Consider the following 27,341-nt stretch of genomic DNA (forward strand, 5'->3'; position numbering starts at 1 on the left):
ATTCCTGGATGATGATGCTATGCTTGCCTTCTGAAAGCGTTCTAGAAAATGGTCACCTGGATCTTCCTCATTGTAGGAATTCCACTCATCTTCCCCTATAGTTCCTGGAAGTTTTGTTGGGCTTTCTCATTGGATAATGTCATATGGTTACATCCAGAATTCTATTGTAGAGCACTTTTTAGCTCCTTGAAAATAGAGCATGTAGGAGAAGAAAGGGAATGGCCGTGAACAGACATAGGAAAATGTTTTCCTACATAAACGGAGCCTAAAGGCACAGAAAAATAATCATTTCTTTGAAAGCATGAGGTTATGGCATGGGGCATAGGAAAAATAAGTGACATTTAAAGCCAAGTTAATAGAGAAAGCTAAAAGCAAAATATGATGTAGAAAGCAGAAATAATTTTTCCAAAGAAACACACACACACACACACTCAGGCTGGCTAGTTCCAAGCAGAAAGCATTTCACAACTGTGGCTCTAAAAGGAACAGTTCTGTCTTGCTACTGTCCCACTTTTCTTTCCTTTGACAGTGTACACAGCCTTGTGGATCAGTGTAGTGACAGACTGTGCTAGGTCGCTCATTAGGAACTGAAGTAATATTCTAGACTTGCAATCTGACTGGGGAAGCACACTTAGCAAATAAAAAATAGTGATCAATACTACCAGACCAAAGACAGTCAGGTGGTAGGTTGAAAAGAACAGAGTGTAAATGACGTAGTATATGAAAAGGGGACAGAAGGCTGTGGTGAGAGCTCACCAGAAGAGGTAGGACTTGAGAGATGGTCTTTAAAAATGGCTAGGCACAGGTCATGATGTCAGGGTCCTGGGATGGAGCCCCACATTGCATCGGGCTCCCTGCTCAGTGTGGAGTCTGCTTCTCCCTCTCCTCTGCCCCCGCTCATATTCTCTCTCTCTCTCTCTCAAATAAATAAAATCTTAAAAAAAAATCGACAGGCAGGAAAGGGTAAGGCACCCTAAGTAGAACAAAAACAGGAGAAGCAAGGCTTGTAAGTAGGAACGTATACAGCATATTGATGAGGAAGTGGGATGACACACAGGTAAAGAGATAGGGTATAGCCTTGGAAAGTAAGAAGGAAGACGAAATTGGAGATGGTAATAAAGAATGTGCTAGAAAAGATTTTTGAGCAGGTGGATGATATAATAGAGAAGGTACTTTCTGGAAGACAACTCGGGGAGCTATCTGCTGCTAGCAAGATACACAAGGCATGGTGGGGGCGGGCTTCCAAATGGTAGATTACTTCACACCAGCTGAGAAGAAAAATATACAGGGGGATGGAATAGGGAGAACTTCTGTGTAACTGCATCTGTTTATCTGTTGCCTCTAAGATCACCTACTAGGCATTTCCTATAAACTGTGTGTGTGTGTGTGTGTGTGTGTGTGTGTGTGTGAACTCTGCAACCAGACTGAAAGTTACAAATCTATAGGAGGGGACAGGGAACCCTGTCTTCTGTGTATTATGCCCCATAACACTCAGCATGGAGCTAGGCACATAAAGAGCAGATACAAATCTTTTCTGAGTGAAGTATATCAGGAAACTATAAACAGTGCTCCAGGGAAGCCTCTATTCACATCCAATTCTGGTCCATCTCATTTTTAAACTGAGACAGATAGCAAGCTCGATCTGGGCTTCAAGTTAGCATGCAGCCTAGCTTTCTACTTACACATCTCTGTCCTGTGATGTTCCCTGAACTCCTTTGAGATACAGGAGGCCTATCAAGATATGTTGCAAGGAGGCTTGTACTGAAGTTGCTAGGGTTGGAGCTCTCCCAGGAGGGACCTGCACCCTGAAACCCTCAGCTTGACACTAGAAACCCACCTCCCTTCTCCCTGCTCAGGTGTAATCTGTACTCAAATGATTCGTGTTCCTGAAAGCCAAACAGTTTGTGCAGATGTAAAAAACATTTCCAGCAGGAGCAGAGGGGATAGCTAAGTTAGAGATCTGTCATACCAGAATGCCTGTTTCTCATCTCAATATTCCCAGCTTCACTCTGTGAAAGCCACGTTAGGAAGAAATGTAAGGATTTTTAAAGGGCCATCTACCTCCTGTAGGCAACAACTTCTACTTCTCCTAAGAGATTATCCTCAGTGACTCGGTCACTCTTTAGCTGGGTGATAGGTGTTTCCTGTGGTTCATTCATTTCTCCCATTCACTAAGAGGCTGTGAGTCAATGCCTCACAAAGATCATTTACAGAATGTTGCCCTTGTGGCCTTTAAGAATTAAAATGGCTTCGTGTCTACTTAACTACCAGGAAAGTACATTAGGTAGTGGAGTTGTTGTGTTTTGGTTTTTTTTTTTTAAATTCAAAAACAAAACAAAACACAACAACTCCACTACCTAATGTTCTGCTCCAGCCTTTGATGTGTGGGTCACAGCGTACACTGTGCCATATAATCACCCCCTCCCCCCGAGGGAAATGTTCTGAAGCCTTATACTTGGGTAAGAAGAAGTGTTCCCGAGCAGTTCTGGGTTATAGGTCCTCCTATGGCAACAGCAGCCTTGAACGTGGTGTCAAAGAGAGAAGAGAGCCAGAGGGACTGATTTCTACAAAGACGGTTCTCATCTCTGACGCTTCTGCTCTGTAAACAAATATGGTTTAGGGGGACAGGATAAGCAGGGATCCGCGAGAATTTCTTATTCATTTCATGAAATGTGAATTTTCCCTTACACAGGGGAGGGAATAATTCTCTAGTTTTCCTCTATTTTGGGCGGGGGTAGCATAGAAAGAACATCATTTGCAGGTCTTCAAATTTATTTTTCCCACTGGAAATACTTGAAGGTACTACATGGTGACTACACAGGAAAGTAAGACACAAAAATAGATTTGATTTTTGGTGCTAAGTATTTAAAGAAATTGACAGTGCAAGGTGGGTAAAATATTTAAAAACAGGTTCTATGTCACAGATGTATTTTTGGCTTCAACCTAACATCTTGGGCAAAATATATACAGATTCCAAGCAGAAAAGGAAATTGGTATTTATTTAATGAGGAAAAAGACCCAAATCCTTAAATACTGGATTATAAGTGAATCTGAGAGGAATGAGAGGCGACTGTCATGTTCTATTTCCTATAGTTCTTTCATAGTTTAACTGCAAAAGCATGAGTAATTTTTGAACAGAAAAAAAGGAGAGAAATAATTAATAATTAACATTTTTTTTTTTTTTTTACCAAGGCTATTGCCTTTTGCTAGCCAGTCAGACTTTTAGGAGTCACTTGTAAAGACAAATGTAAGGCCCTGTTGTCACTGCAGCCTGAGAAAGGGGGTGAGATTCACCTGGGTGTCACTTGCTTCTGTAAAAATTCCATTTTTGCATATGCTATGGGCTAAAACCCTATTTGCAAAACAAGTTAGATGGCCATCATTTTATGACAAGCAGTGGGATATTCAGCCACCACTGGACTACAGGTCAGGGGGGATCTAAAGTCCAGGTCTGCCTTGCTTTGTAACCCACAGTGGGACAACTTTGTGGACTTAACTTCTGAGTCCCTAACCTTTTGCCGTCCTCTACGAAATGGGGGCTAATCCTTGCTTCCGCCATAAGAGATCTGAAGGAGGCAACTGAAATGAAACCACCTTGAACACCGTTATCTCTGCCATCCCAAATACATCATTTCATTAGCAGTATACTCAGCAACAGGTGACTCTCTTTGCTGGAGATCTAATCTGCCACTTTTTTACTCAGCACTTCCCATCCTATGAGTGATGTCTATGAAAATATAACTACTGAGAAAGAGGATTATAATGGGATGTTTTAAACACTCTGTGCTCTTATAATCTTTTATTATGTTAGCAAATCCCTAAGTATTTAGTTGAGAAGGCCCAGGGTGGAAGGTTCTACCTCCTTCAGGTAGAACCTGTGAAAGCCATGAGCCCCCCAACAGAAGAACCTAGAAAATTTCGCTCTCAATAATTCATAGTCCCTAATCAGCATATCTGGAATTTCTTCATGCTTAGTTCATCGCCTCTGGTGAAAGAGTAAGCCCATGTCTTCCTGCCAGGTCTTCAGGGGCTATGGAAAACCATATGTATTCTCCAAATGTTAGCAGCCTTTAATGTGCAGATAAAAACTCAAAAGTGGTACTTCATTCTGCAAGAGCAGCTCCAGGCCCAATGTGGATGTTTGGTGTTCCATGGGGATGCTGGAGGAAAGGAAATGATGGTCCCATGTGATTCCTTCTAGTGATCTCCACTCATGCACAGATAGCCCTCACCTGCAGGGGTATCATCTTCAAAAATACTCAGCAACAACAATCATTCTGGCAAATCATTAGGACTCTTAACCATCTCCTGCCAGGAAACACACACTGGTTCTGCTCTCATTTACACCTAGTCCACACATGCAACAATTTTATTGGAAAATGTTTGAAAACAAAAGAAATCAAAACAAGGCAATGAAGCAATGTCCTAAGCCAGATACTCCTGTTCAAAGGATAATTATATAAGGCATGAGTTTGAGAGACAGAAAAAAGAAGACCTAATTTGCTTTAAGACGGAAAGCAACTGCATATTCCCTAGCTAGTGTCCATTTTCCTCTGCTTGCAACACTTCACTTTCATGTTTGAAACAACTCTCTTCTGCCTTCCCCCCCTTCTCATTCATCCCCAGTATCGTCACTACCCCCTAACCTCCCCCTCACACACTGTTTCCTCTCTTGATTTAGATCTCCCTGTTGCTTCTTCCATTTCATGTATACATCTCCCAATCCAGAATTCCATACTTCTCTTGAATTTGACCATCTGCTCATTTTAGCGGGCCACCATATTGGCACCCAATTTCCCTCTTTATTGGCCTTGACATAGAAATGAAGGCCCTAGCAGACAGAGGAAATCACTATCCCACCTTCTTCCCATTTCAACCACAGGGCAAGGTGGTTCTACTTCTGGAGCATGGCACTGACCTTGGAGGACAGGCAAGATGCCACATCCTTGAGGCTTCCCAATGGCTAAGGTCTTTTATCTCCAAAGAGCACTCTGCTGAGCTGTATGGTTTACATTTGAAGAACCAAGAAGAATGTAAAAACCATTCAGGATTTAGCAGTCTCTGACATCTGGCTGTCTGATAATTAATTTTGACTCCCAATCATTGCTAGTGCAATGATAACAACCTTGGGCTACTGCAAGATCCCAAAGGGTCTTTAGCATCACCAAAGAAAGACTGCATACTGTTCAGTCTAGTTATCACACTAAGTATTTTTTATTGTGCATTAATTAGATGAAAGTTAATAAAGTGCATTGACCAGAACATTTGATTAACACGACCATAAAGGATCAGTGAGTCTTCTTTAATATTATTGTTGCACAGCAAAGCCTTCCTGTATAGTGTATAGAGAAAAGAGCACATGCCAGGAATCAAAACAACTATATATATGCAATATAATAACAAAACTATATGGCGCTTGAAGAACTTTTTCACATATATGAACACCCTCATGCACAGCCTCGACTTTTTCAAGTAAGCAATATTTAAGCCTGCCAAGTACACACACCAAATGAGAATCGAACCCACAAAATGCCCAAATCCAATGTTAGCACATCTCTATTTTCAAAATTTTTTCTCACCGTCATTTCTTAAGAAAAAAAATGAAAAAATTTTTTTCTTCCCTTTTGAGTGGTGATGAAAAAATGGCTCCCTCTCCTGAAATTCAAATATGCTTCAAAGTACACCACCATCTTAAGGGAAAATGGGAGCCACCGCTGGCTTCTGGAGGCAAGGAGCAAACTAGAGTTTACCACGTATTCCCTTTGGCCTGTTGCAAGGTAGTGTGATGAAGCAGAACACTCACAGGGCCAGGAGTCAGAGAGACCTTCCATTGGCTGCTATGTGATTCTAGGCTGCCTACGTAAATGCTTTGAACTTAAGTGACCTCATCTGCAAAAAGGGGATAATACAGAGTAGTTGTGAGGATGAAAAGACTCAATACATATAAAGTGCCTGGCACATTTGGGCACCTGGGAATTAGTGAGTAAATGGTAGATAACCTCTTGTTCGTCTTGAGTTGACTTCTATCTACTTATCCCCTCGTACTCCTCCAGGGAGAGGGCCCTTCACTTCAATCCCAAGCTCATCAGCTCCCAAATCTCTCTTGGTCCCCCGCGAACAAAGGGCACATAAACCGTGCTCTCTAAAGATACAGCTCTTGATACAGCATCGCATGTCCTCTGAAACCCGCCTAATGCTCCAGTGTGGCACATGACACGGGACACATAAAGCGCTCATCAGAAGACACAGACGTCACACAGAACACGTCACCTCCAAATGCAGCCTCACCTGCTTCTCTCCCACATGTTCCTCCAAGCTTCACATCCTTAACATTGATTATTTTTAGAGGCCCTATGCCGTCTGCAGGGTCCTGGCTGATTCATTTGCTTCATTGCATTTGCCCTACTGGTTTATTTATCGATGTAGTTTCTCAGATTCATTCATCCATGTACTTAGTCCCCTCCTTGTTCCCAAATGGGTATAAGGCGGCTTACAAGAAGACACAAAATACAGTATGATAGCATAAATTCAAAGTAGGTAAGAAAAGTAAAAGGGAAAAAATACCCAGTACAGAGACAGAAACATAAAATGGCGCCTGGAAGAAAGCCAATACAAAGTGCATACATACCGTGCGGTCCCATTATGAGTGCTCTGCATGGGCCACACATTGGGCTCCAAGCTCTTTAGCAGCCGAGAAACCGGATCGGTCTCACCTTTCTCGGGGACCGTACAATCAAATCAAAGCACTTGTTCAGGATGTCCTTTTCCTGCTCTACATCTTGAAAACTTTTCTATGATAAAGTATCATGGTGGGAAAATGTCTCTCTTAATTCGTTCTAATGCCAAGCTCCAGCTCCTGAAACAGTCTCTAACAAAGATAGATCCTTAATTTGGAAACTACAGCTGCTGCTTTTTATTTTGTTTCTTCCTTATCTCTTGAACTCCATTTGGTCAATGGAATGTAGCTATTAAAAAGACTTCTTCAATGAGCAAAAATCTCTGCTTTCATTTAACTCAAGAGATAGACAATATAATGATATTTATAACAAAAATTTGAGAAGGACCCCAAATATCCAACAAAATAACTGGTCAAATAAACCACGATGCCACTGTATGGTGAAATATTACACACCATTAAAAATGGTATTTAGGAAAACTTATTAAAAATGTAGGAAAATATCTGTGATAAAACTTTTAAGTACATATTAAGTAAAAAATGAAAAATAAAACTGCACTCTTAGGATTTTAATTATGTAAAAAAGCTGTATATGAGAATTTTATATATATAACCTGTATCTATAGCTATATAATCTATATCTATATCCATATCCATATATAATAACACCACAAAAAATCTGGAGAGAAATCTTCTAAAATGTTATCATTTCTGAGATTTGTGAATACGGGCTACTTTTATTTTTTCTGTTTGTCGTTAGTTTCCATCTTTTTATATATTGATAAACAAGTTCCATATGATATGAAGAAAGAGGATGAGGAGGAAAAGTACCAACCCAGTGGTTATTTTTAGCTTGTAAAAATTATGGGCAATTTTCATTTTCTTTAAAGTTTTCTATAATCAACATATAAGTTCTAGTTAGACACAAAAGTACTTCAACCAAAAAAAAAAAAAAAAAGGAAAGAAAGAAACAAGAGTTCTAAAAAATCTGATTGTTTTGTTGTTTTGTTTTTAAGGTCCAGAATGATACAAATGTAATACCATCTCACCATATTGTAGCACTTTTTAATTTTAACAGCTCTCTAATACTTAGAATTGCATTTGGCTACCAGAAGGAGGTAGCCCGGGTATCACTCCCTGCATTTAACAGGTATTGAAACTCGGTGACTGGCCCAAAGTCACCATAATCAGTGGCTGAGCTGAACTCCAATCCAGGTTCTTCAGAGCCCAAATCCAGTACTCTTCCCATTCATTTGCAACTGATCATGCTATAACCCAAGGAGTCACCAAGAGGCAGAAAACAGGGAAACAGCGACCCCTCCTTACCTCTGAGGGTCAACTTCCCCTGCAACCCTCAAGGTAGTAGAGTTTAGGTGAGGAAAGTATGATTTTAGGAGGTTTCCCAAAAAGTGGAGGGGGCAGGGAAAGTGAGGTCACATGCAAACTCTTGAAAGCTTTCATGGATAATTTTTTGCATAGTGAAACAAAACAGTAACAGCACATTACCTAAAGAGAATAATGAGAGTTTACATAGCTTAAATTTGTAAAAATGATAGGCTCTACAGCATTTCCATTTAGATCTTAAGAGGATTCCCAGAGGTGATGAGGATGTCGTGCTCATTATGGCAGAGAGACAAATGGGGGTGACAGTGAAATGATGAACAGGGGTGCACTGTTAGCTCAAATCATGGGTTTTCATATTCTCCCAAATCATTGGAATCCACTCCTGAAATTGGAACAACTTGCTTGTGATTTTTGCCCTATCCAAGCAAGTGGCTTAAAGTAGTAAAACTTCATGACTCGCTCTTCTGAAGATGCTGTCTCCTCAAGTCTTTCCTGAAGATACTTTAGCACTTCTGGACAGAGTTCAAATTGAATTGTTCAAGCTTTGTCTAAAAGTGGCCTACCAAGTGTCTATTATGCATACTTAAGTGGTCCGCCTTCATGATTTAGGCTCATCTGTGGGTGGCTTTTTCCTAATATCGTAGTGTAATAAGACTCTTAGCACCTCTTTATAGAGAATTGAATGAAATCATTCACACTTGGTCTGAGGGCAGCTTATCAGCTGTCCAGTAATGATATTAAATGGTTCTCCTTGATGACTGAAGTTCTGTGGAAGATGCTTTCTCTCCAAAGTGATATCTTGAAGGCATCACAGCACCTCCTTGCAGAGTTCTTCTAAACCACTCAATCTTTGAACAGGTTACGATTTGATGTATAAGTGTATCAATTTCTATTACTTTCTTGGAGAGGTTTAATCATGTTCTGAAGACTCTGCACCTGTTGCTTCTAATTGTGTTTGTCTCCAGTCCCACAGCTTCCCAAATATCTTCATCATCACTTATGATAATCATCCCTGGGGTACCGGAAGCTTCCTGAGAGTCATCCTCTAGCAGCATCAACAGGTTCAGTTTCAGCCAATGAGTGCTCTTGGACCAAATGTTCCGCCTCATCTATAGGTTCTTCTTAGCTAAAGACTCTGTTCGGAACAGATTGTTGAAAGTTATGTCACCATCTCTACCCAGATTTTTTTTTTTTTTTGTCAGCTTGTATTACTGAAAGGCTCTGTTAAATATCTACTGTTTCTTTTATTAAGAAGACAACATTAGTGATAGTGTCAGAACCCCATGCATTAAGATCTTCAGACAGAGGAGGCTTTGTGAGATTCTGAACAACAAATGTATGCATTAGTTTGGCCTAAGTCTTCTTGAATGGCTGGATCACTGATCTAAGGGCTCAAGGATCTGAGACAAGCAACTCGTTATAAAGATAACCTTAACATGAAGAGGATACACTGGCAAATGCAGCTGAGACACCAGAAGGACTGGGAAGAATCAGCAGGCTCTGAATTCAAGATTTTTCTTTTCTTTTCTTTTTTTTCAGTTCTGAACTTCCACAAGAAAGCACTGTTCAAACCATTCCTTAAGGAGAGAAGGAGTTATCCAGGCTTTTCTCTTTGTGTGCCAGTACACCAGAAACTTGGCTTGGCTCCCCCCTCCCCCAACCCTGAGAAGATTTGGACATAGGTTTGTGTCAGGCAGCAATGGTTTCACCATGAGGTCACTCCCAGGTTTTGGCACAAAACAGAAATGTCAGCCTCTCTGTTTTTGCTGAGCTCGTGTAGGCACTGGTTGGCTCTTTTTTCTTCAAAAGGACAAGTGGTATTATTCAAAGGCTTCCAAAGCATGGCAGTCTCAACCATGAAGATTCGGGCAGGCACACAGTCCCCTGCTTCAGTCGCTTCCTGCACTTGTGGCAGATGCAACACAGGAGCGGCAGGGTCTCATGGTTCTTTCTTCTGCACCACACTCGCTGAGAACTTGGTCTCCTAGGCATAGCACACCAGAAATTTCTCAAACCATCCCTTGCTCTGGGCAGTTTTTTTTTCCCCCCTGGAACCCACTTCGGTATCTTAAAACACACCTTTGGCCATTCCTTGTGCGTGTTTGCAGACCCCTTGTGCGGAAAGTGCTTCATTGTCCTTTTGCTTGTCTTCACACACAGGGGTTTGACATTTCTATCCTCCTTTCCATATGGGTCACCAGAAATAAAGCTCCTTTTCAGTGACAGTGGCATACAAGAGGCAATCCTGGTCCTACTAAGAGTGCTGGCTTTCCTTACAGTATGAATTGTGGGGCTCATTCACACCACGTAAGTGACTTGCGAAGCTATTTGTTTTAACTCAAAGGAGTGGATGGCAAGTGTCCCTTTTCTAAAGATACCCCCCTTTTTTTTTTCCTTTTTGGCAGTTTGCTGTGGTGCTTGCTTCACCCTTTTCCAGCTCAATAGTCACACTTTTAGAAGCCATATTTAAGTTTATGCTTATTAATGCAACCTGACCCCTATTTACCAGAGATTCTCTAGCCCCTCAGTATCACAAATGGTTTTATGAACAGCACAAGGATAAATGTCAATACATTGTTGTGATGCTCGTGCAAATGGGGCTGATGGTGGAGGAATGAGAGAGGGAACAAAGGACTCAGAAGTGTCTTCCCACCTCATGACAGAGCCAGAGAGACAATCATGTGACAACTCGGGCTGCCTCCCGCATACACAATTCAGAATTTTCACCGTTGTCAGAAAGGTATATAGAATTAAATCCACCTACACTCAAACTTCCAAAAAGGACAACTTACAGTTGGAAAGGAATTAAAACTCCCCTCTAAGTTAACGGAAAGAAAGTCACTATTCATATATTCAAGACAGTGCTGTTGTTATGACTTCCCTTGTTTGAACACCATGAATTCAATTTTACATGAGATGCAAACACGGCCTAAGTGTATTTTCTGTAAACCCACAGTTAAGTCAATCACATGTTATCCTCTGACAAAACGCAACCTCTGAAGGTGTAGACGGAAAGGTCAGGCAGGCAGGCCCCACACAGCCAATGCTCCAGAAAGGACTACCCAAGAAAGAAAGTGACAATGAAAGAAAAAAAAACACTAGCCCCTTTACAATGCCCGGCCACTGATACTTTACTTTTATCCCCTCCTCCTGGGAAGATAGAGCGAAGCCTGGCTTTCTTATTCTTCTCTTCCGGGGCCATGGGAAGTGGTTTGGAGCTGTGGTTGAGTGCTGAAGAATCTCGGTTGTTACTGTTCATCCTCAGCGGGGGAGCTGGGGGTTTCTCTTCATTATCCAGACTGTCAGACATTTTCAGTGACAATTGATTGCACAGCTCCTACAGAACAGGAGGAGAAAACAGGAATTGAGAAAGAAGCGGCCTTAAAAAAAATTATCCAGTAAAATGGGGATTCCACCATCTTAGACACAAGAGCACTGGTCTCGCGTGGTCTCAGGTTTTGTGATGACCTTTTGGGGAAGCTTCTTTTCTAAAGGGGAGGGAGCTGCCTCCCTAAAGACAAATGACACCATTTTCCAAAGAAGATGAAGGTAATAATTAATGGCTCTTCAGTACCTACACACAAACCTATCAAATCCCTTCCTATTTTCTGCTGTCCACTCACAGTCTTTTAATGAACAATTTACGATCTTCTTTAAAAATTCTACTCTGGGGGTGCCTGGGTGGCTCAGTGGGTTAAGCCGCTGCCTTTGGCTCAGGTCATGATCCCAGGGTCCTGGGATCGAGCCCCACATCAGGCTCTCTGCTCAGCCGGGAGCCTGCTTCCTTCTCTCTCTCTCTGCCTGCTTGTGATCTCTCTCTGTCAAATAAATAAATAAATCTTTAAAAAAAAAATTCTACTCTGATTTTGGTGACACTCAGGAAGCACAACCTCTTCAAAGTCTGGGGTTCACACGAGTTTGGTTGTTGATTGTTAATGGCCCCAAGTAAGGATGTGTTAGCTGCTTTGACACTGGGATGCCGCTGGCATCAGATTCTTACCTGTGTGTACCTGATGTACAAAACACACTCTACTATTCTTTGAGAAATAACTGGGGCACAATCTAGTAGGCCTGACAGTGTGAGCTGACTTTGGGTGTACTGATGGGGAAACAATGCCTCATCTTCAGGTAGCAGGTAGGAGATAAAGCTGAGCCAGATACCACCACAAGAAAAGAGGAGCTAGCTCCAAGGAGAGGACCAGTTACAAGAAAAGAGGAGCTAGCTCCAAGGAGAGGACCAGTTCCTGAGGAGACATTATACTTTCAACCTTGTCATGTTTTATGTCCTGAAATGGGGAATGAGGGCATTGGCCTGAGTAACAGGGTTGAAAGAACCAGTTGGGGTTTTGGCGACTTACCTGCTCTTAATTTATTACTTGTTAGTATCTTGTGCTAAGGGCTGAATGTGTTCAAGTTTCATCCCACTGGAAGGTAAAGTGACCTGGAAAAGCATGGACTCCCCGAGGAAGTGTTCCTGCTTGCAACTGTTTTCCTATTCTAATTCAAGTCCCTCTGCTAGGACCCCAGTGGAGGCTTGCCATCTCAAGTCATGCCTTTAGAGTATCTTCCAAGTGCATCTCCTGGTTGAATGCAAGATAAGTCAAATCCCAGTGCAACAGAATCTGTGTAAATTCGAGTATTAACTGGAGCTACTTTAGGAGTATAAGAGCTATCAAAAAATGACTTAGCAGATCACTTTATTCCAACAACATTTACTATAAACAAACAACGACCAGGGTCTCCTCGTCACCTGTTGTAATGAGAAAGAATCTTTCATAATTATTTTTATCCCTTTAGTGGGTACAATGTGTTTATTATTCGCAGTCATGAACTCTGATGTCACGTGATGTGGAAGATTTTTAAAATTTTACCATGTCCTAAATTTTCTCTTATTTAAGTATTCAAGAACAGGTGAGTACCAATTAATAGTTTCTCCATCTGCACAGGTGACTGCCAACGAACAATGACTGGCTTGATCTTAATATGGGCAAGAGATCTTTTTTCTTTTCCTTTGCCAAAGTGTCACATCTTGCATTATCTTAACGAATTTAAGACCCATTCTGTAGTTTTTTCAGTAATCATGCAAGGGGAAACACTCCATAATAAAAGCTTGATCACCAATGACAACTTGATTAACCCTGCTTTTTCCTATATAGGTGAAACCATAGCACAAGATAAAGTGAAAAGCTATGATTTTAAGGATATACTCTATTAAATATTTTGATTAATATGTGGAACTCTTGCTAATGCATCTGCATTCCCTCTTGCATTTATGTGGTTCTTCTAAATTCACTGTTTCTCCAGAAGAAAAGCAAATTGAACACTGACTTTACCAGCAGCCATACTCTGTAGTGGACAGGTTCCCAGTTTTCATTTAGTCAGTAAGAATTTGCCACAGAAAGCACTCTTTTTTGTGTTTTTGTTTGTTTTACTTTTGGGGGTTTAAAAATAATGCTTGAGTATGGGGTGATTATTACATAAAGCTCAGATACACAAAATATAGCTTGGTAAAAATAATGAAATTTGAAAGCCATTGCAAAAAAACAATGACACCCCCCCAAAAAAAAACCCCAAACATCTAAGGATTTAAATAGAAATCAGAAATCACAGAGGGAGAAGGGATAATACATATTTTCTGATAACCTATTACATAACTTAAGATGATGAAAGTTGGAGAAACAGGCATGGCCTCTGAAATATGATATATGAAGCTGGCCTTACATAATAAGGTAAGCAAGAGTCTGGGCCAGTCAGAGTTCTAGTACACCTACGTCATTCAAAATACTAGGCTCCTTTGTTCTTGATCAATTAGGTGTGGCTAACGGACTGGTGTTTTTTGTTCCTAATTACTCTCTGGCTAGTGACTCAACAGGTAGGTGCCCTGCTTCTTTTCAAGCTGCCTGATTATTCTGACCTCATTTGACCAGGTATGTTTTTACCTGGGAAAAAAGAGGGGCAGAAAACCCTAACTATACTCCCCTATGTTACAGTTGAAATCACAGATCAAAAACTTGCCCACTACATGCTTGCTGTGGTCTGTAACACAGGCATCTGTGAGGGACCTAGCTTATATCCACACCTTTCTATTGCCCAGCAAACTGGAATTGCTTTAGCTCTATTCAACTCATCCAGGGATTGTAAGAGGAACTGGAATCCACCTCTCACGGGGATAGAAAAGAACCTGAGAAATCCTTGTCTAGTTAAACACTAAAAATGGCAAGCCTGGAGCAAACCATCGTTCAGTTTTACCTAGACATTTCCGATTTGGTTTTGCTTGAGTTGTCCTGATATTACTTCAGTTCCTTATTTCCCACTCCCAGGCACAACTAACCTTCATCTCCTAATTATTCCAGAGAATTCTGATTTGGTGACAAAAGGATAGTGTAGGAGGCTCTTGTTATCTCTAACTCACCTTCAAAGCAAGTGCTTCAAAGCAAGTGCTTCAAAGCAAGCTTTCAGAAGACCGATGGAAGAAGGGTCTGGGCCTGTGAGGAAGCTCAGCTGTTAATATGTTTGTTTCCCAAGTGGAAAGTGTCTCTGATTATTCTAGAAATGTAGAAGAATGGGGGATTCGATTATTTTATGTTTGTAAACAATGCCAATTTACTAAACCAGGTCCCTCCCCTGAGACAGCTTTCTACAAAGGATACTATTAATGGATTGCTGGTTCAATCTGCCTATGATGTCATTATTTCCAAGATCTTGAAAGAGACTATTTTGTTTGGGGTGGCTGTAGGCTCTATTTCAAGAATTGTACAAAAGTGCCATTATTCTCTAGGAACCCAATCAAAAAACTGTTTATCTTTAAAGTTTAACTGTTGTTGTTCACTTCTGCAACAGAACAGAAACTGGCAAGTGAGTGGCACCCTGGATTTAGCCCCAGCCCATTCATTTCACTTTTAGAACTTGGCCCTTTGCATCGTGGAGAAGGAGCTAACTTTAATGGACAACCAGCAACAGTTTATATCTGCTCATAACTTGATTTACTATTTGGCTACTGGGATTTTCAGAGAGAATGCAAGCGGCTCCTCCGGATGGTGTACATTTTTGATCTGGCCCTTGGGACTTCATGTAGCTTACTGATGCTCTGTAATTATAAGTGAAATTTATCAGCAATAAGAAATGAGCCTCTTGTTTCAGGATAACCAAGGAGGCTGGACATCCCTTTCTTCAGAGTACTAGAAACTATTACTTCTCTCTTCCCCTTCCTCCTTAGCTTTTTTCTTCTCTCTATTCCACACTCCATCCAACCCCACCCCCAAGTGTGAGGGCAGGCATGCACACACAGGCACATACACAAACATGCATACACAGACACCCCCCCACAGCTTTTCACTGACTTGTGTTTTATTTTTTCTTAATTTTTAAAAGGTTTTATTTATTTATTTGAGAGACAGAGAGCATGAGAGCAGAGAGAGAGAGAGAGAGAGAGAGAGCAAGTAGGAGAATGGGGGAGAGGCAAAGGAAGAGAGAAGAGAGAAAAGCAGACTCCCCACTGAGCAAGGAGTCTGATGTGGGGCCTGATCCCAGGACCCTGGGATCAAGACCTGAGTTGAAGGCAGCCATTTCACTGACTGAGCCACCCTCACACCCCTGACTTGCGTTTTAACACAAATATTTAGTGCAAAGAATTTTAGAGGAAAACTTTAATCAAGATCTATGGCAGCTTTCAATGAAATGATTAGGCATTATACACAACTGTCATTATTCGCTCATTCCTCAAAAATGAGCTCACCCAGCACAGTGCCACACCAGACACTCAGTGAGTGCTCAGTAGATTAAAAGAGAAAGCCACCAACTTACATGTTGCAGGAGTCAAGAGGACAGAGAAATGAGCCCTTGTACTCCAGCTAGCATGGTAAAAATTCATACTACGGCATCAGTGTTGAATTGGATATAATAAAAATGCCCATCGTGCCCATTTGCTACAGGTGTGTGAAGGGTGAGAATCCAGAAACACTGGCCCTATGATTTTCAAGGCCTCCTATTAAGTCACAAGCAACTGAAAGAAATGTTTTAATCAGACCTCATGCCATCAGAGACAACCCACATGCCTGTATCATTCTGTCTGCTTTCAAAATCAAAATAATTGTTTATTTGCATATTTCCCCAACGAGAAACAAACTAATACTGGCCTCCTTTCAAAAACAAAAGCCCAGGCCAGCAGATGCACAGCCATGAAAAAAAAAAAAAAAAAAAAAAAAAAAAAGCTAGAGGCAGAGCACACCAATATTGCTTAACACCCTCTTCCTACTGAACTAGAGCATGTAACACAGAAAGGAGATGTAGCCTAGGGGGAACTTCCAGGGGAAACTTCCTAATGTTTCTGAGATACTACACAAAGAATAGGGTTGCAAGACACCTTGAGCTTATCAAATGACAGCCAAACTGACAAGAGCACCTATTAAAGGATATGGATTTTAGGATCTCAAAAATAGAGTAAACAAGTCACAGAGCTCTATGTTAAAACATGTAACAACATAGAAGAGTCTTTCAAATTTCTAGAAATTGGGAGACCTTGATTAACAAGAGCTAGCTCTAAAGATCACGGAATAATTGAGCTTTTAATGACAGCCTCCAGACTTGGAGATGTAAAATAGATGTAAAATCAGCCAAAGTGTCTCCTGAGACAATGTTGTCAGTACTGGGCTGTTCTTAGTATTTGAGGACGAAGAGAACAATGGACACACTGAATTATACTTTGGTGGTGGGGAAAAAAGGATCCAAGAGCTACCTGCTGGCTCCTTCCTTGGCTCCTTTGTAAACAAAGCCACCCATTTTCAAGATGGCTCACTGACCTTCCATGTATCCTTTGCTAGCCTACGCTGATACAAAACCCACTCATCCTGGACACATTATTGGCAACTGAAACAACCAGCTTATGACTGACAATGCAAGAAGATGTAGGGGACTGTTTTCAATAGCCAAAAACCCCCCAAAACAACCACCGAGTCATTCCAAAGGGAACAGCATATTATAATTGGGAAGACATTGCTTTGCATTTCAACAGCAACCCCGCATCCGAAGATATCTAGCGGCTTGTTGGAAATTAAGTCCCATAGTATGCTAAGATGCCAAAGAGGAGGGAAAGAACATTCACCTCATTTGACAGAGAGAATGAGTCAGGTCCGAGTCTCCCAGCAGCTCCAAACCTGCACTCCTCGCATTCCCAAGCTAGGTGGACGAGGGACAGCTAATGACAGGCAGCCAGATGGGCCCAGCTCGGCAGATCTGTCACCTCGTCTCATACCACACATAGTTCTTATACATGCCACACATAGTTCTTATACATGCCATGCCTCCCGCTGTATCATAAGCTCCTTGAAGGTAAGGACCCCTCCTCAGTCTTAACTGTATGCTTTCACACTGCCTCATATGGTGCCTCGTTCCCAGCCGGCATTAAATACACACATGAAGTAGTGAACAGAATTCTATACGTTCTGTGCATTTATCGCCGCTCTGAGTACGTTTTTCACCATGTTGCAAAAGCCTGTATGCCTACTCAAAGCAGATCTGAGCCAAGAAGCCATGTTTGGAAAAACCGGCCATAGTCTAACTGCCAAGCCAGTGGGCACAGCATAGAAGTCAGCTACCAGCTGATGAGCAAGACCTCATCTTTTTGTTTATTCCACAAATTTGTAACATCCCAAGAGCTTCCACCCTCATTTGAGCTAAACACCACCATATGAAGAAGGGAGTAGCAGCCCTGTCTCCACCATGAGGAATTTATAGAGCACCGAGGCTGACTTACCCAGGGTCACAAAGTGTGAGAGGGGAGATGAGAATCTCAGATGCTCCTCAGTTTCCCTTCCAGGACACCCACGCAATGTGTACCCAAGGAAACCAGCCCCACACGCATACTCCTCATATGTACACTCCTATCATCTCCACATACTCCTAAGACAGTTCTAGTTTTCTCATTTCAACCCACTGGGGGCTGGTACTTACTGGTTTCACCTGTTGTTCTCATCCAAAGACCCAAGGCTAGGTGATTAACTGACAGGACTCCAACAGGTTGCGTTGGCCAGGAGAACCAATTCTTAGACGGCCTTGTTTTGGAGCCTGTCTGTTCTGGGGCACTCACCGAGGGGACTCTGCTATCAGAGACAGGGGTGTGCTGTTTCAGAGAGCCTTGCCTGGGAGATACCATTACAGTGTGTAATGGAGGGAAGCCATTTCTAAGATCATTTGATCAGGAAGAACTGAGCTCCTTGTTAGGTGGATTTGCAGAAGCAGCCGGACAAGCAAGGGAGGTACTGGCTCTTTTTACAGCCGCCTGGTTTCAATCTTAGATCCTGTGGACGATAGCTCGCTACTGACATACATACAGCCACGGTCACACAGAATACATTCGTGTTCGCTCTCATCCACACAGGCAAATGAGGTCAGTTCTGCCGTAGTTCTGTTCTCTGCTAACGTCTTTAATGAGTGACTTCCATTGTTTGCGGCAGGAACTTGACATTAATTAAATCCAATAAGCCAACCTATTATAGTTGCAAATTTCAAAGACAGGCTGCAAATGAGGAAATCAATAGGTAGACCCAGGCATCCAGACCTCATATACTGCATGTATTATGTAGAACCAATAGTCCTTATTGGAACTTCTCAAGCTTCTAAATGTATGCAGCACCACACATTTAATATTCATTGTGTATGCTGCCATGAGCTAATGCCAAGAAAATGCTAATGATCATCTGATGTGTATTTATATTTGCAAACTGATGCATTATTACGGGTTTCAGCTTTTACATTTCCAACACTGATGCTTCTGAGAAGAGAAAATAAGATGTGTAAAGAACAGAGGTAGATGATTTCTTAAGCAATAAATCAGCCACCACCACCACCCCCCCCCCCAAGGTGAATACTCAGATACTTCAAAGAAATGTGAGGGAAAAGGAAAAGGGAAGCAAAGATTAGCAATAAAACATTTCCTAATTCTCAAAACAGACTGTGGTGTCCTTGGAGGCATTCAGATGGGAAAAATTAGATGCAGACGGACAGCCCCAGTGAACAGGATATGGTAAGCCAACATCTGGAGTCTCTGGGGTTTTAGCTGCTCTCTGTTACTATGCATGGGTGATAATTACACCCTTCCCTGACCCACTCCAGTGAAAAAAACCACAAATTTCCGCAAATTCCCGAATTTGCTAAGGTTTTTGGTACACCAAGCAGATGCCTGGATGTTGTTTTCCAACCCGTGTCCTGCAGCTCATCGTCCTAGGTTCTTGCTCTGTTCTCACTCTGTCCCCAAATCAGTTTTCTGCAAGTAGGTGGCAGCTGCAGTTGGAAGAGGGGAGATGCATGGGGTCGACGGAGACCTTCCTATGATTTCTGAAGCATTTCTAAAGCAGGAATTTGGATGGATTTGCAAAGTTTGTATTTCATCCAAATGAATGAACAAATGAATGAATGGCATCTTGTCAGAACTGGAGGTCAAAGAAGATGAGCTGGCATAAAATGCAGCCACTCCTTTTCAAGCTTCTGCCCTTGACCTAAGTTTCTGTGCCCACATTTGAAGAGAGCTGTGCGTGTATCTCAACATCTTATTTGGGGACTATGGTTAAAGAAGAGGAAATACTACCTACTTAAAAAAAAATGCTTCCCTCCAATACTAAAGGAAGAATGGGGTGTGACAACACCTACTTTCCATCTATCCCACTTCACAGATGGTAGGAGATTATGATTCAGTTGGCCAGAGCTTTGGTGGCTGGAATCCCCGCTAACCACCCCCAACCAAAGACAAAGTTTTGGTCTTCATCAAACTGGCCCAGGGTCGATGAAAAGATCATACCCCACTCAGAGAAATCCTCTGAGAATCCAAAAACCTGATCTGATGAATGACCTCACAACGGAGTGTGCTGGTTTTCCCAGCTTACACAAGTTCTTCATTTGCAAGGTGTTGGAGCTACCAGGTGGTCTGTTCCCCTTGCTACACCTTACTCCACTGACTGGGGAGAGCTGCCACTGTCCACTTACAGAAGACATGGCTCACCACTGGTTCTTGCGGGGGGCGGATCTGCCCTCCAGCACACAGTGTCAGCTTTGCTTCCCCAGCACTCTTTCTCTCTCTTTCTCTCTCTCTCTCTCACACACACACAGGACAGAAAGACAGCCCTGTAAGACTTTCTGTAGCCCTGGGAATCCCCTGGGTTGAGATCACAGTGCCTGGACCTCACCTCAAGGGAAGACTTGGTGCCCCGCAGGGGAACTGCTGATAAAACAGAAGCAGGGTTTGGTGCCAGGAGCTGGAGTCAGCAGGCCTGAGTGGGGATCCATCGGCAGGTTCTAAATTCCTCCCATGGAGCCTGGACCGTGGCCTGGCACATAGCCCGACAAAAGCTCGGGTAGGAAAAAGGAGAGGAAAGCCGGTGTTCATAATAAATTATCTAACTCTGGGTTATAACTCTGCATCAGACAATGTCCATCTCAGAGTGCTCTTTCTGCTTTAAGACTGAGCCCAATACGCTGCCTTGCCCCTACGGTCACATAAGCCAACCACCAGCTGCTTCTGGCCTTTTGACGGTTCCCTCGGCATACCCTATCCTCTTCTGCCCTGATAGAGAATGAGAGGTTGCAAGTTATACTGCTGTGTAAAGAGAGGACAAGAGAAGATCTTCCTTCAGACTGACTTTGACTTTTCTAGAGAAAGAAACCAACTGCATGGGTTCTTCTTGTTGATTTTTGGTTGACTCTTGGTTCAAAGAATTCTGAGACTGATACAGAAATATACTGCCCTCTGAGGTGTCCAACAGTAACTCTAAAAATATGCCTCTTAAGTAACCCATCTGTGCCTGCATCCACACACTCAAACAACAAATACTGACTTAAGCTTATGTGCCAGGTGACATACTAGGCACTGGAAAGGAGATTATAGATTTGAGAAGTGGGTTTCATCTCTGGCTGCATAAAAATACAGATAAAATACAGATAAAAGTACAACTACAACTACAAAACAAGTCAGGGCATGTGCATTGTGGAATGAAGGGTGCTAAAAAAAAAGAGAGGGACTGCAACAGTTCACAAGAGGGTAAGACTCTCTGACTGCCCTCTTACTTGATGAGAAATCAGGGCCAATAACCATACACCCATCTCTACATAAGAGGAGTACTGCACATTGTTCCAAAGAACATCATTGACTTGCCTTTCATTCCCATGCTACCAACACCCAGAGGCCTCAGGTGCTGGGTCAGGTACAGAGGACATACAAAGAGAGATGAAGGGCAGTCCTTATCTTCAAAGAGCTCACAGTCTAGTGAGGATGACAGACATACACAGTAGGAAATGTAGTACAATGAGACCCTCGGCATAGGAAGCTTTGGAGGGACACAGCAGGGAGGATGATATGTCCCGAGAGGGGTGAGAGGACACAGCACTGGAGCAGGGTATTGAAGGATGAGTAGGAGTTCCCTAGGTTCTAGGCAAGCCGTGAATAAGGTACAGTCTGCCCTTGAAGAGAATTAAAGTATAATCAGTGATGGCCACAGATGTTGGCCATCCTTGTAGTGATTACAAGGATGGAGCAGGTTGCTACTGAAGGTGAGAGTCAGGGTCCTTTTCAGAGTCAGAGTCCTTTCCTTTGCAAAGGAAGTACACTTGAGCTGAATTCAGCAGAACAACTAACCACACCATGGCGAGGATATGTCTTGGCACAAGGAACGTGATGTGTTAGGTAGGGCCCGGAGATGAGAAATCATGTAGTGTACTAGAGGAGCTACCGGTAACTTGGCTGGACCACAGTAAAGAAGACAGATAGAAAAAATAACACCAGTAGAGACCAAATGAAGACGGGTCTTGTATGCCCTTTTTCTGGGGTTTGGCCTCTTCCTGTCTAGGTGAAGAGGCCTCAAGCCATGGGATGGCATGACTAACTGTGAACTTCAGAATATTTACTTGGGTGAGAAGGTGGCAGATGTCCAATGCTGAAGACTCAGTTAATTTTTCCGCCATAGGGTGCAATATTCTAGGTAACAACATGGAAATAATTTGGAAGAAACAGTACTGAACAGGTGAGCCGGGGGAGAAAGGCAAACACAGGTACCAGGGAATTGGAAAGACAGCAGGAAGGATATTTCAAGAGGGGTCTCTGTTTTGGGCACTGGCCAAAGATAGCAGGGATGTTAGGCCTGGTGGGATTAACTGGTCCAAGGATCATGAATGGAAATATAGTTCTAGGGGTGCCTGGGTGGCTCAGTTGTTAAGCATCTGCCTTCGGCTCAGGACATGATTCCAGGGTCCTGGGATCAAGCCCCAAGTCAGGCTCCCTGCTTTGCAAGAAACCTGCTTCTCGCTCTTTTCTTCTCGGCTGCTTGAAGCTCGGCCGCCATCATGAACGACACAGTAACTATCCGGACCAGGAAGTTCATGACCAACCGACAACTTCAGCGCAAACAAACGGTTATTGATGTCCTTCATCCTGGAAAGGCAATAGTACCTAAGACAGAAATTCGGGAAAAACTAGCCAAAATGTACAAGACCACACCAGATGTCATATTTGTATTTGGATTCAGAACCCATTTTGGTGGCGGCAAGACAACTGGCTTTGGCATGATTTATGATTCCTTGGATTATGCAAAGAAAAATGAGCCCAAACACAGACTTGCAAGACATGGTCTGTATGAGAAGAAAAAGACCTCAAGAAAACAGCAAAAAGAACACAAGAACAGAATGAAGAAAGTCAGGGGGACTGCGAAAGCCAATGTTGGTGCTGGCAAAAAGAAGTGAGCTAGAGATTGGACAACAGAAGGAGTAAAGATGCTGCAGTGGCTTTATCTGTCGTGATTGTGCAGATTTTTCATGAAAGGATTAATAAACTAAGAATGTTAATGTGGAAAAAAAAAAGAAGCCTGCTTCTCCCTTTCCCACTCTCCGTGCTGGTGTTCCCTGTTCTTGCTATTTCTTTCTCTTTCAAAAAAATAAAAAAAAACCTAAAAAAAAAAAAAAAAAAAAGAAATACAGTTCTATCCCAAAAGGCCCAAAACAATGTGGGAGGCCAAATTCTTTTTTTTTTTTTAAGTCTTTGGGTTTTTTCCAGCTTTCCTGGGGTATAATTAACAAATAAGAATTGTATATGCTTAAGGTATACCATGTAAAGTTCTGAGATATGTATACACCGTGAAGTGGTTACAATTCAACTTAAGTGATACAGCCAGCACCTTACACAGTTACTTTTTTTTTTTTTTTTTTTTTTTTTGGTATGGTGAGAACATGCAGGATCTTCACTCAGCAAATTTCAAGTACACAATATGATATGATTAACTATAGTCACTGTGCTATGTATTAGGTCCCTGGTTTAACCTTTAGTTTCTGTTGGGGATTCCAAATAGAACTGTGTCTCAGTTTCAGTTTTGTTTGGGTTTTATCTGTTTCTCGGGGTCTTTTCAAACAAGAGTAAATGACTAGCTTAGAATGGTGGGAGGAAAAACTATAGATTATGTTGGAAGCCTCTCATGTCAGCAGTCATTAAAGCACCAATAATCACTGTATTCCCATAAGAACAATAAGGACAAATTGTTCTAATGATTTTAGCCAATTTAACAGTATTTATGACTTTTAGGGAAAATACCTTTCAACTTTTATATAGACTCTACTAACATAAAAATTCTACAAAGACTAGTTAGTACCCACAAAGGGACCTCGAATGGGTCACTTTTATAAAAGCCAAAATACAAAGAAAAGAGCATATGCACAGGGACATGGTATATATCTCTGCAAAAATTAAACTAGGACTATCTGATGGGAAGCACAACAAATATCTAAGCATCTTGACTTTGAGAGGTAGAAAACCACATATCAAGTCATAAAAAGCAGGAGGAAACATCAGTTCACAGGTGGCGGGGAAAAAATCTCTTTTCAGCTATCTAGCCCTCTCAACAGAGACACCGAGATTAGAGACAATAAATACAAATGTAACAGCTGCTCTAACATGTGGATCTGGCATCATGAAATGGTTCAAGAGAGATGGACATGTGCACTGTAGATATGAACCTGAAGAGGCACACAGCTGCCCAGGTAAGTGTACAGAGTAAGAGAGAAGAAAAGACTGCTGGGGAACACCAACATCTAGGGGCTAGAAGAGGAAAAAGAACCAGAGACCCCTGAGGAATGTGGTTAAAGAAGTGGAGGAACTTGCTAGATGTCTTGGAAACTAAGAGAGGAGTACTTCACTTTGAGTATGGGTATGAGGCAGGCACCTACACACATACACACAAGAGAAAGAAAAAGCCACACAGAGGTAAAAAACGCTCCACGTTGTGTCCTTCCATCCTTGCGCTAGAGTTGACTAAGGTTGATGTCATGTCACTTTCATGTCAAGAAAAACAGCCATGTGGCACCAGCGGTCTGTGGATGTGCTTCAGAATGCTTTAAGGAATTCCACACTCTGTGGACATCTGGTGTTGCTTGAGCAGCCTGAACAAAACCACATAGCATGCCTGGAGAAAGACCTTCCTTTTGGTAAAGAATACCACGGTGGCCACTTATCACTCAGCCTTGTTGCAAAGCACACTCTTGAGAGGTCGTATTTGTTGCACTCCAGCACTGTATCAGACATTGCACAGGATACAAAGAAAAATACAATAGGGTGGGGCTAGCAAATGAATCGTGGCTAGTATTCAATTTTCTTTTTCCACAAGAAGGATTATGCTCAGTTCAAACAGCTCTTATTTGTTCAATGTAGTCCCGAAAGGCATTGCCAAGCCAAGACACAAATGTTCAGTGTGGCTGGGTCCCACCTCAGTCTAGTACTGCTGCTAATGAGATTCATGACCTTGGATACATCCGTGACCCTTTGAACCTGTTTCCTCATGTATGAAAGGGGACTACATTGCCAAGAGGTTGTGAGAACCAAAGAATCCAAAGGTGGGAAATATGTGGAAGCAATTCTAGATATTCTACCCAGAGAAGACGCTTATGATTATGACCTTAGTTTTCACGAGCCATAAACAAAATCACCAGCATTGGGATCTCATGTTACTTACTCCTGCCCAAGTTCATGCCACTTGTGTAACTATATTAGGTATTATTATTTCCATTTTACAGATGAAATGGGACCTCCAGAGACATCAAATCACCAGCTAAGAACATAGAGTGGAAGAGTAAGACTACAACCCTATGTCTGTGGGGCTCCAAAGCCCATGCTTTGATATCTGCCTCCTCAGCCACACAACAGTTCCATGGGACATAATGTGTTCTCAGTTACTCATAGCCTTTGCATGAACACGGATGTCCTGAGGGCTTCACAGTGAACTGTTTCTCCACTGTGCCACTTAGGACCAAAGCCAGGAAATGGGCAAACCCTCTGCCCTCAAAACAGACATTTCAACATTAGAATCAAGGGCAGAGGTGTGTGTATAGTTAGATACCAAACTTCTGTCTCCCCCAGGATAGGGAGTCTGCCTCTCCTGTTCTCCTCTACGAAGGTTCTACACCAGCAAATAAAGGTGACATCACTGGGGACTTCCTGCTTTCAAGGGAAAAGTTGTAGGACTAGAAGAGACAGGTACATGAACAAGAAACACTGTTTCAATGTCCAGAGAAGCATGTCCCAGAAGAACCCAGGAATGGTGGCAACTCTCCATAGGTTAGTTCTGTTCTTCCCTCAGCTTCTTAGGTGGGGTTGAACACTGCCTCCTAGCTTATGGTAAGCAGAAATGTAAAGAAAGCAGGCAACCAAACCTGTGAAAATCAGCTTGTTGGCTGCAAAGAACCATCTTCTTTCTCTGCTGTCTTCGGGTTCTGTCCCTCTGAAGGCACCCACCTCAGAGGGCTGTGGTAAGGGTAAGAAGGTCTATCATTTGTTGAGCACATACTGTTGGCTGGACAGTGGGCTACATGCTTATGCACACTGGCTCATTCCATCCTCATTACAACTCAGTGAGGGAGAAGATATTAGCGTCCCTCCCATTTTACAGATGAGGAAATTGAGCTTTAAGAGGGATGAGTAATTGACTCAAACCAGGTTCTGCAGCTAGGAAGCAGCCAAACTGGGATTCAAGTGCCTGTCTTTGGACTCTAGAGCTGGTGTTCCTAATTTCTCTATTGTAATGGATGAATGGGTTATTAACTGTCTTGGAAAGTCTAAGATACCATATAAATGCATGGGGATGGGTTGGTTCACTTAGTACTTCACAAGGCATCCAAGTGAATTCAGGCAGGTGCATTTTTTTCCTTCCTAAAATTCACCCAGTCCTGTAAAATTACATAAATTGCTTTTGGTGACTCTCAGCATATCCACAGAAATGGTCAAATGTAAATTTGCCAGGCTATTTCTCTAAAGCCATCTCTTGGAGGAGGTGGTGACTAAATTTTAACTCAGTATAAAATTTCCATTGATGTCTATAGCTCACTTTCCTTCCTCTACCTTAGGCACAGTTGATAAAGGGCCCTGCTACACCATCTTCTGGAAAGATGGCACATCTTGGGACGAGGCAGGAGGTCTACAAAGAGGTTTGCTTTGGGAAATGACTACCCCACATCCTGGCTGCTGTTCCCAACCACCCATGAGCTCTCAAGGCCTTGGGAGCCTGAAGACCACTGGCTGATAAAGAATGCCCCAATCCCAAGCTTCAAGACTGTTAACTTGTGGTACTGTTGCATGGTGTGATTATCTTTTCCATTGGAATGATGGTACCTCAAGGGCAGGGTATGTTTCTTTCCTCCATCTGAATCTCTTTCTGGGTCTAGCACTCGATAGGGCCCCTAGGACATCCTCAATCTACACTGAGTAATGTCACTGAGTAATGGCATTGGATCTGTCCTGACACATTGCTGTCCACCCACGTCTTTCAGTTTCTTACTGGAGTTTCACAAGTAGCTGCTCTGGACCTGGCATCACACTAGACTGTGGGAATCCAAAATAAGTTAGATGATGTGGTCTCTGCTTTCCAAGAAGGCCTCAGTCTAATCGCAGGTGTAGAGGGTAATGTGTGGTATTTCAGAGTACAGGCTTTTCCCCATGGTGCTAGAGTCCATTATCAAAGGGCAGCTTGGGCCTAGTTTGCCCTCATCTTTCCTCCAGAAAGATTCCAGTAGGGGAAGCCACAGATTAAGGAGGCCCCTACAAGGTGCTTTCATGTTTCTAAATCTCTCGTCAGGAATTGGGATGGCACAGGATTCTGGCACCATGCCCCCCCCCCCGATTTACTGGTTGGTTCATTCCTGGGATTTGCACTTCTTTTTACCCTCTTGCAGGGAAATCTACAGTCTGTCTGGAACACAAGGAAGTTTCTTCAGCTTGCCTTTATCCACGCCTACTGAGAAATTTCCTCTGTTAACTTGTCAGTAGCAGCTGTTGAAATTCCAGTGGGGTCTATGTGTGCACATA

At 42.5% G+C, this 27,341-nt stretch overlaps 2 protein-coding genes across 10 annotated transcripts in view; one reads left to right on the forward strand and one right to left on the reverse strand.

The window, feature by feature from the left end:
- PAK3 (p21 (RAC1) activated kinase 3) overlaps positions 1-27,341 on the reverse strand; it is a 241,838-nt gene that overhangs the window by 76,377 nt on the left and 138,120 nt on the right. For 7 of the 9 annotated variants that reach the window (XM_059384573.1, XM_059384574.1, XM_059384572.1 and 4 more), the window contains one exon: positions 11,156-11,357. In XM_059384573.1, coding sequence (XP_059240556.1) covers positions 11,156-11,330 — 175 coding nt within the window. In that variant the 5' untranslated portion in view covers positions 11,331-11,357. Of the gene's footprint in view, positions 1-11,155; positions 11,358-14,432; positions 14,567-27,341 lie in introns of all 9 variants that reach the window. The other 2 variants (XM_059384569.1, XM_059384568.1) reach the window with 2 other exon arrangements.
- On the forward strand, positions 22,316-22,851 carry LOC132006871 (small ribosomal subunit protein eS24-like). The gene has a single exon (XM_059384946.1). It carries the CDS (start codon positions 22,346-22,348, stop codon positions 22,739-22,741), a length of 396 nt encoding a protein of 131 aa, XP_059240929.1. The 5' UTR covers positions 22,316-22,345; the 3' UTR covers positions 22,742-22,851.

This window comes from Mustela nigripes, chromosome X (assembly GCF_022355385.1).
Source record: "Mustela nigripes isolate SB6536 chromosome X, MUSNIG.SB6536, whole genome shotgun sequence".
NCBI classification, from domain to species: domain Eukaryota; kingdom Metazoa; phylum Chordata; class Mammalia; order Carnivora; family Mustelidae; genus Mustela; species Mustela nigripes.

Excerpts from the sequence above, each read along its gene's own strand:
- LOC132006871 (XM_059384946.1), top strand. The coding sequence starts at position 22,346 with ATGAACGACACAGTAACTATCCGGACCAGGAAGTTCATGACCAACCGA.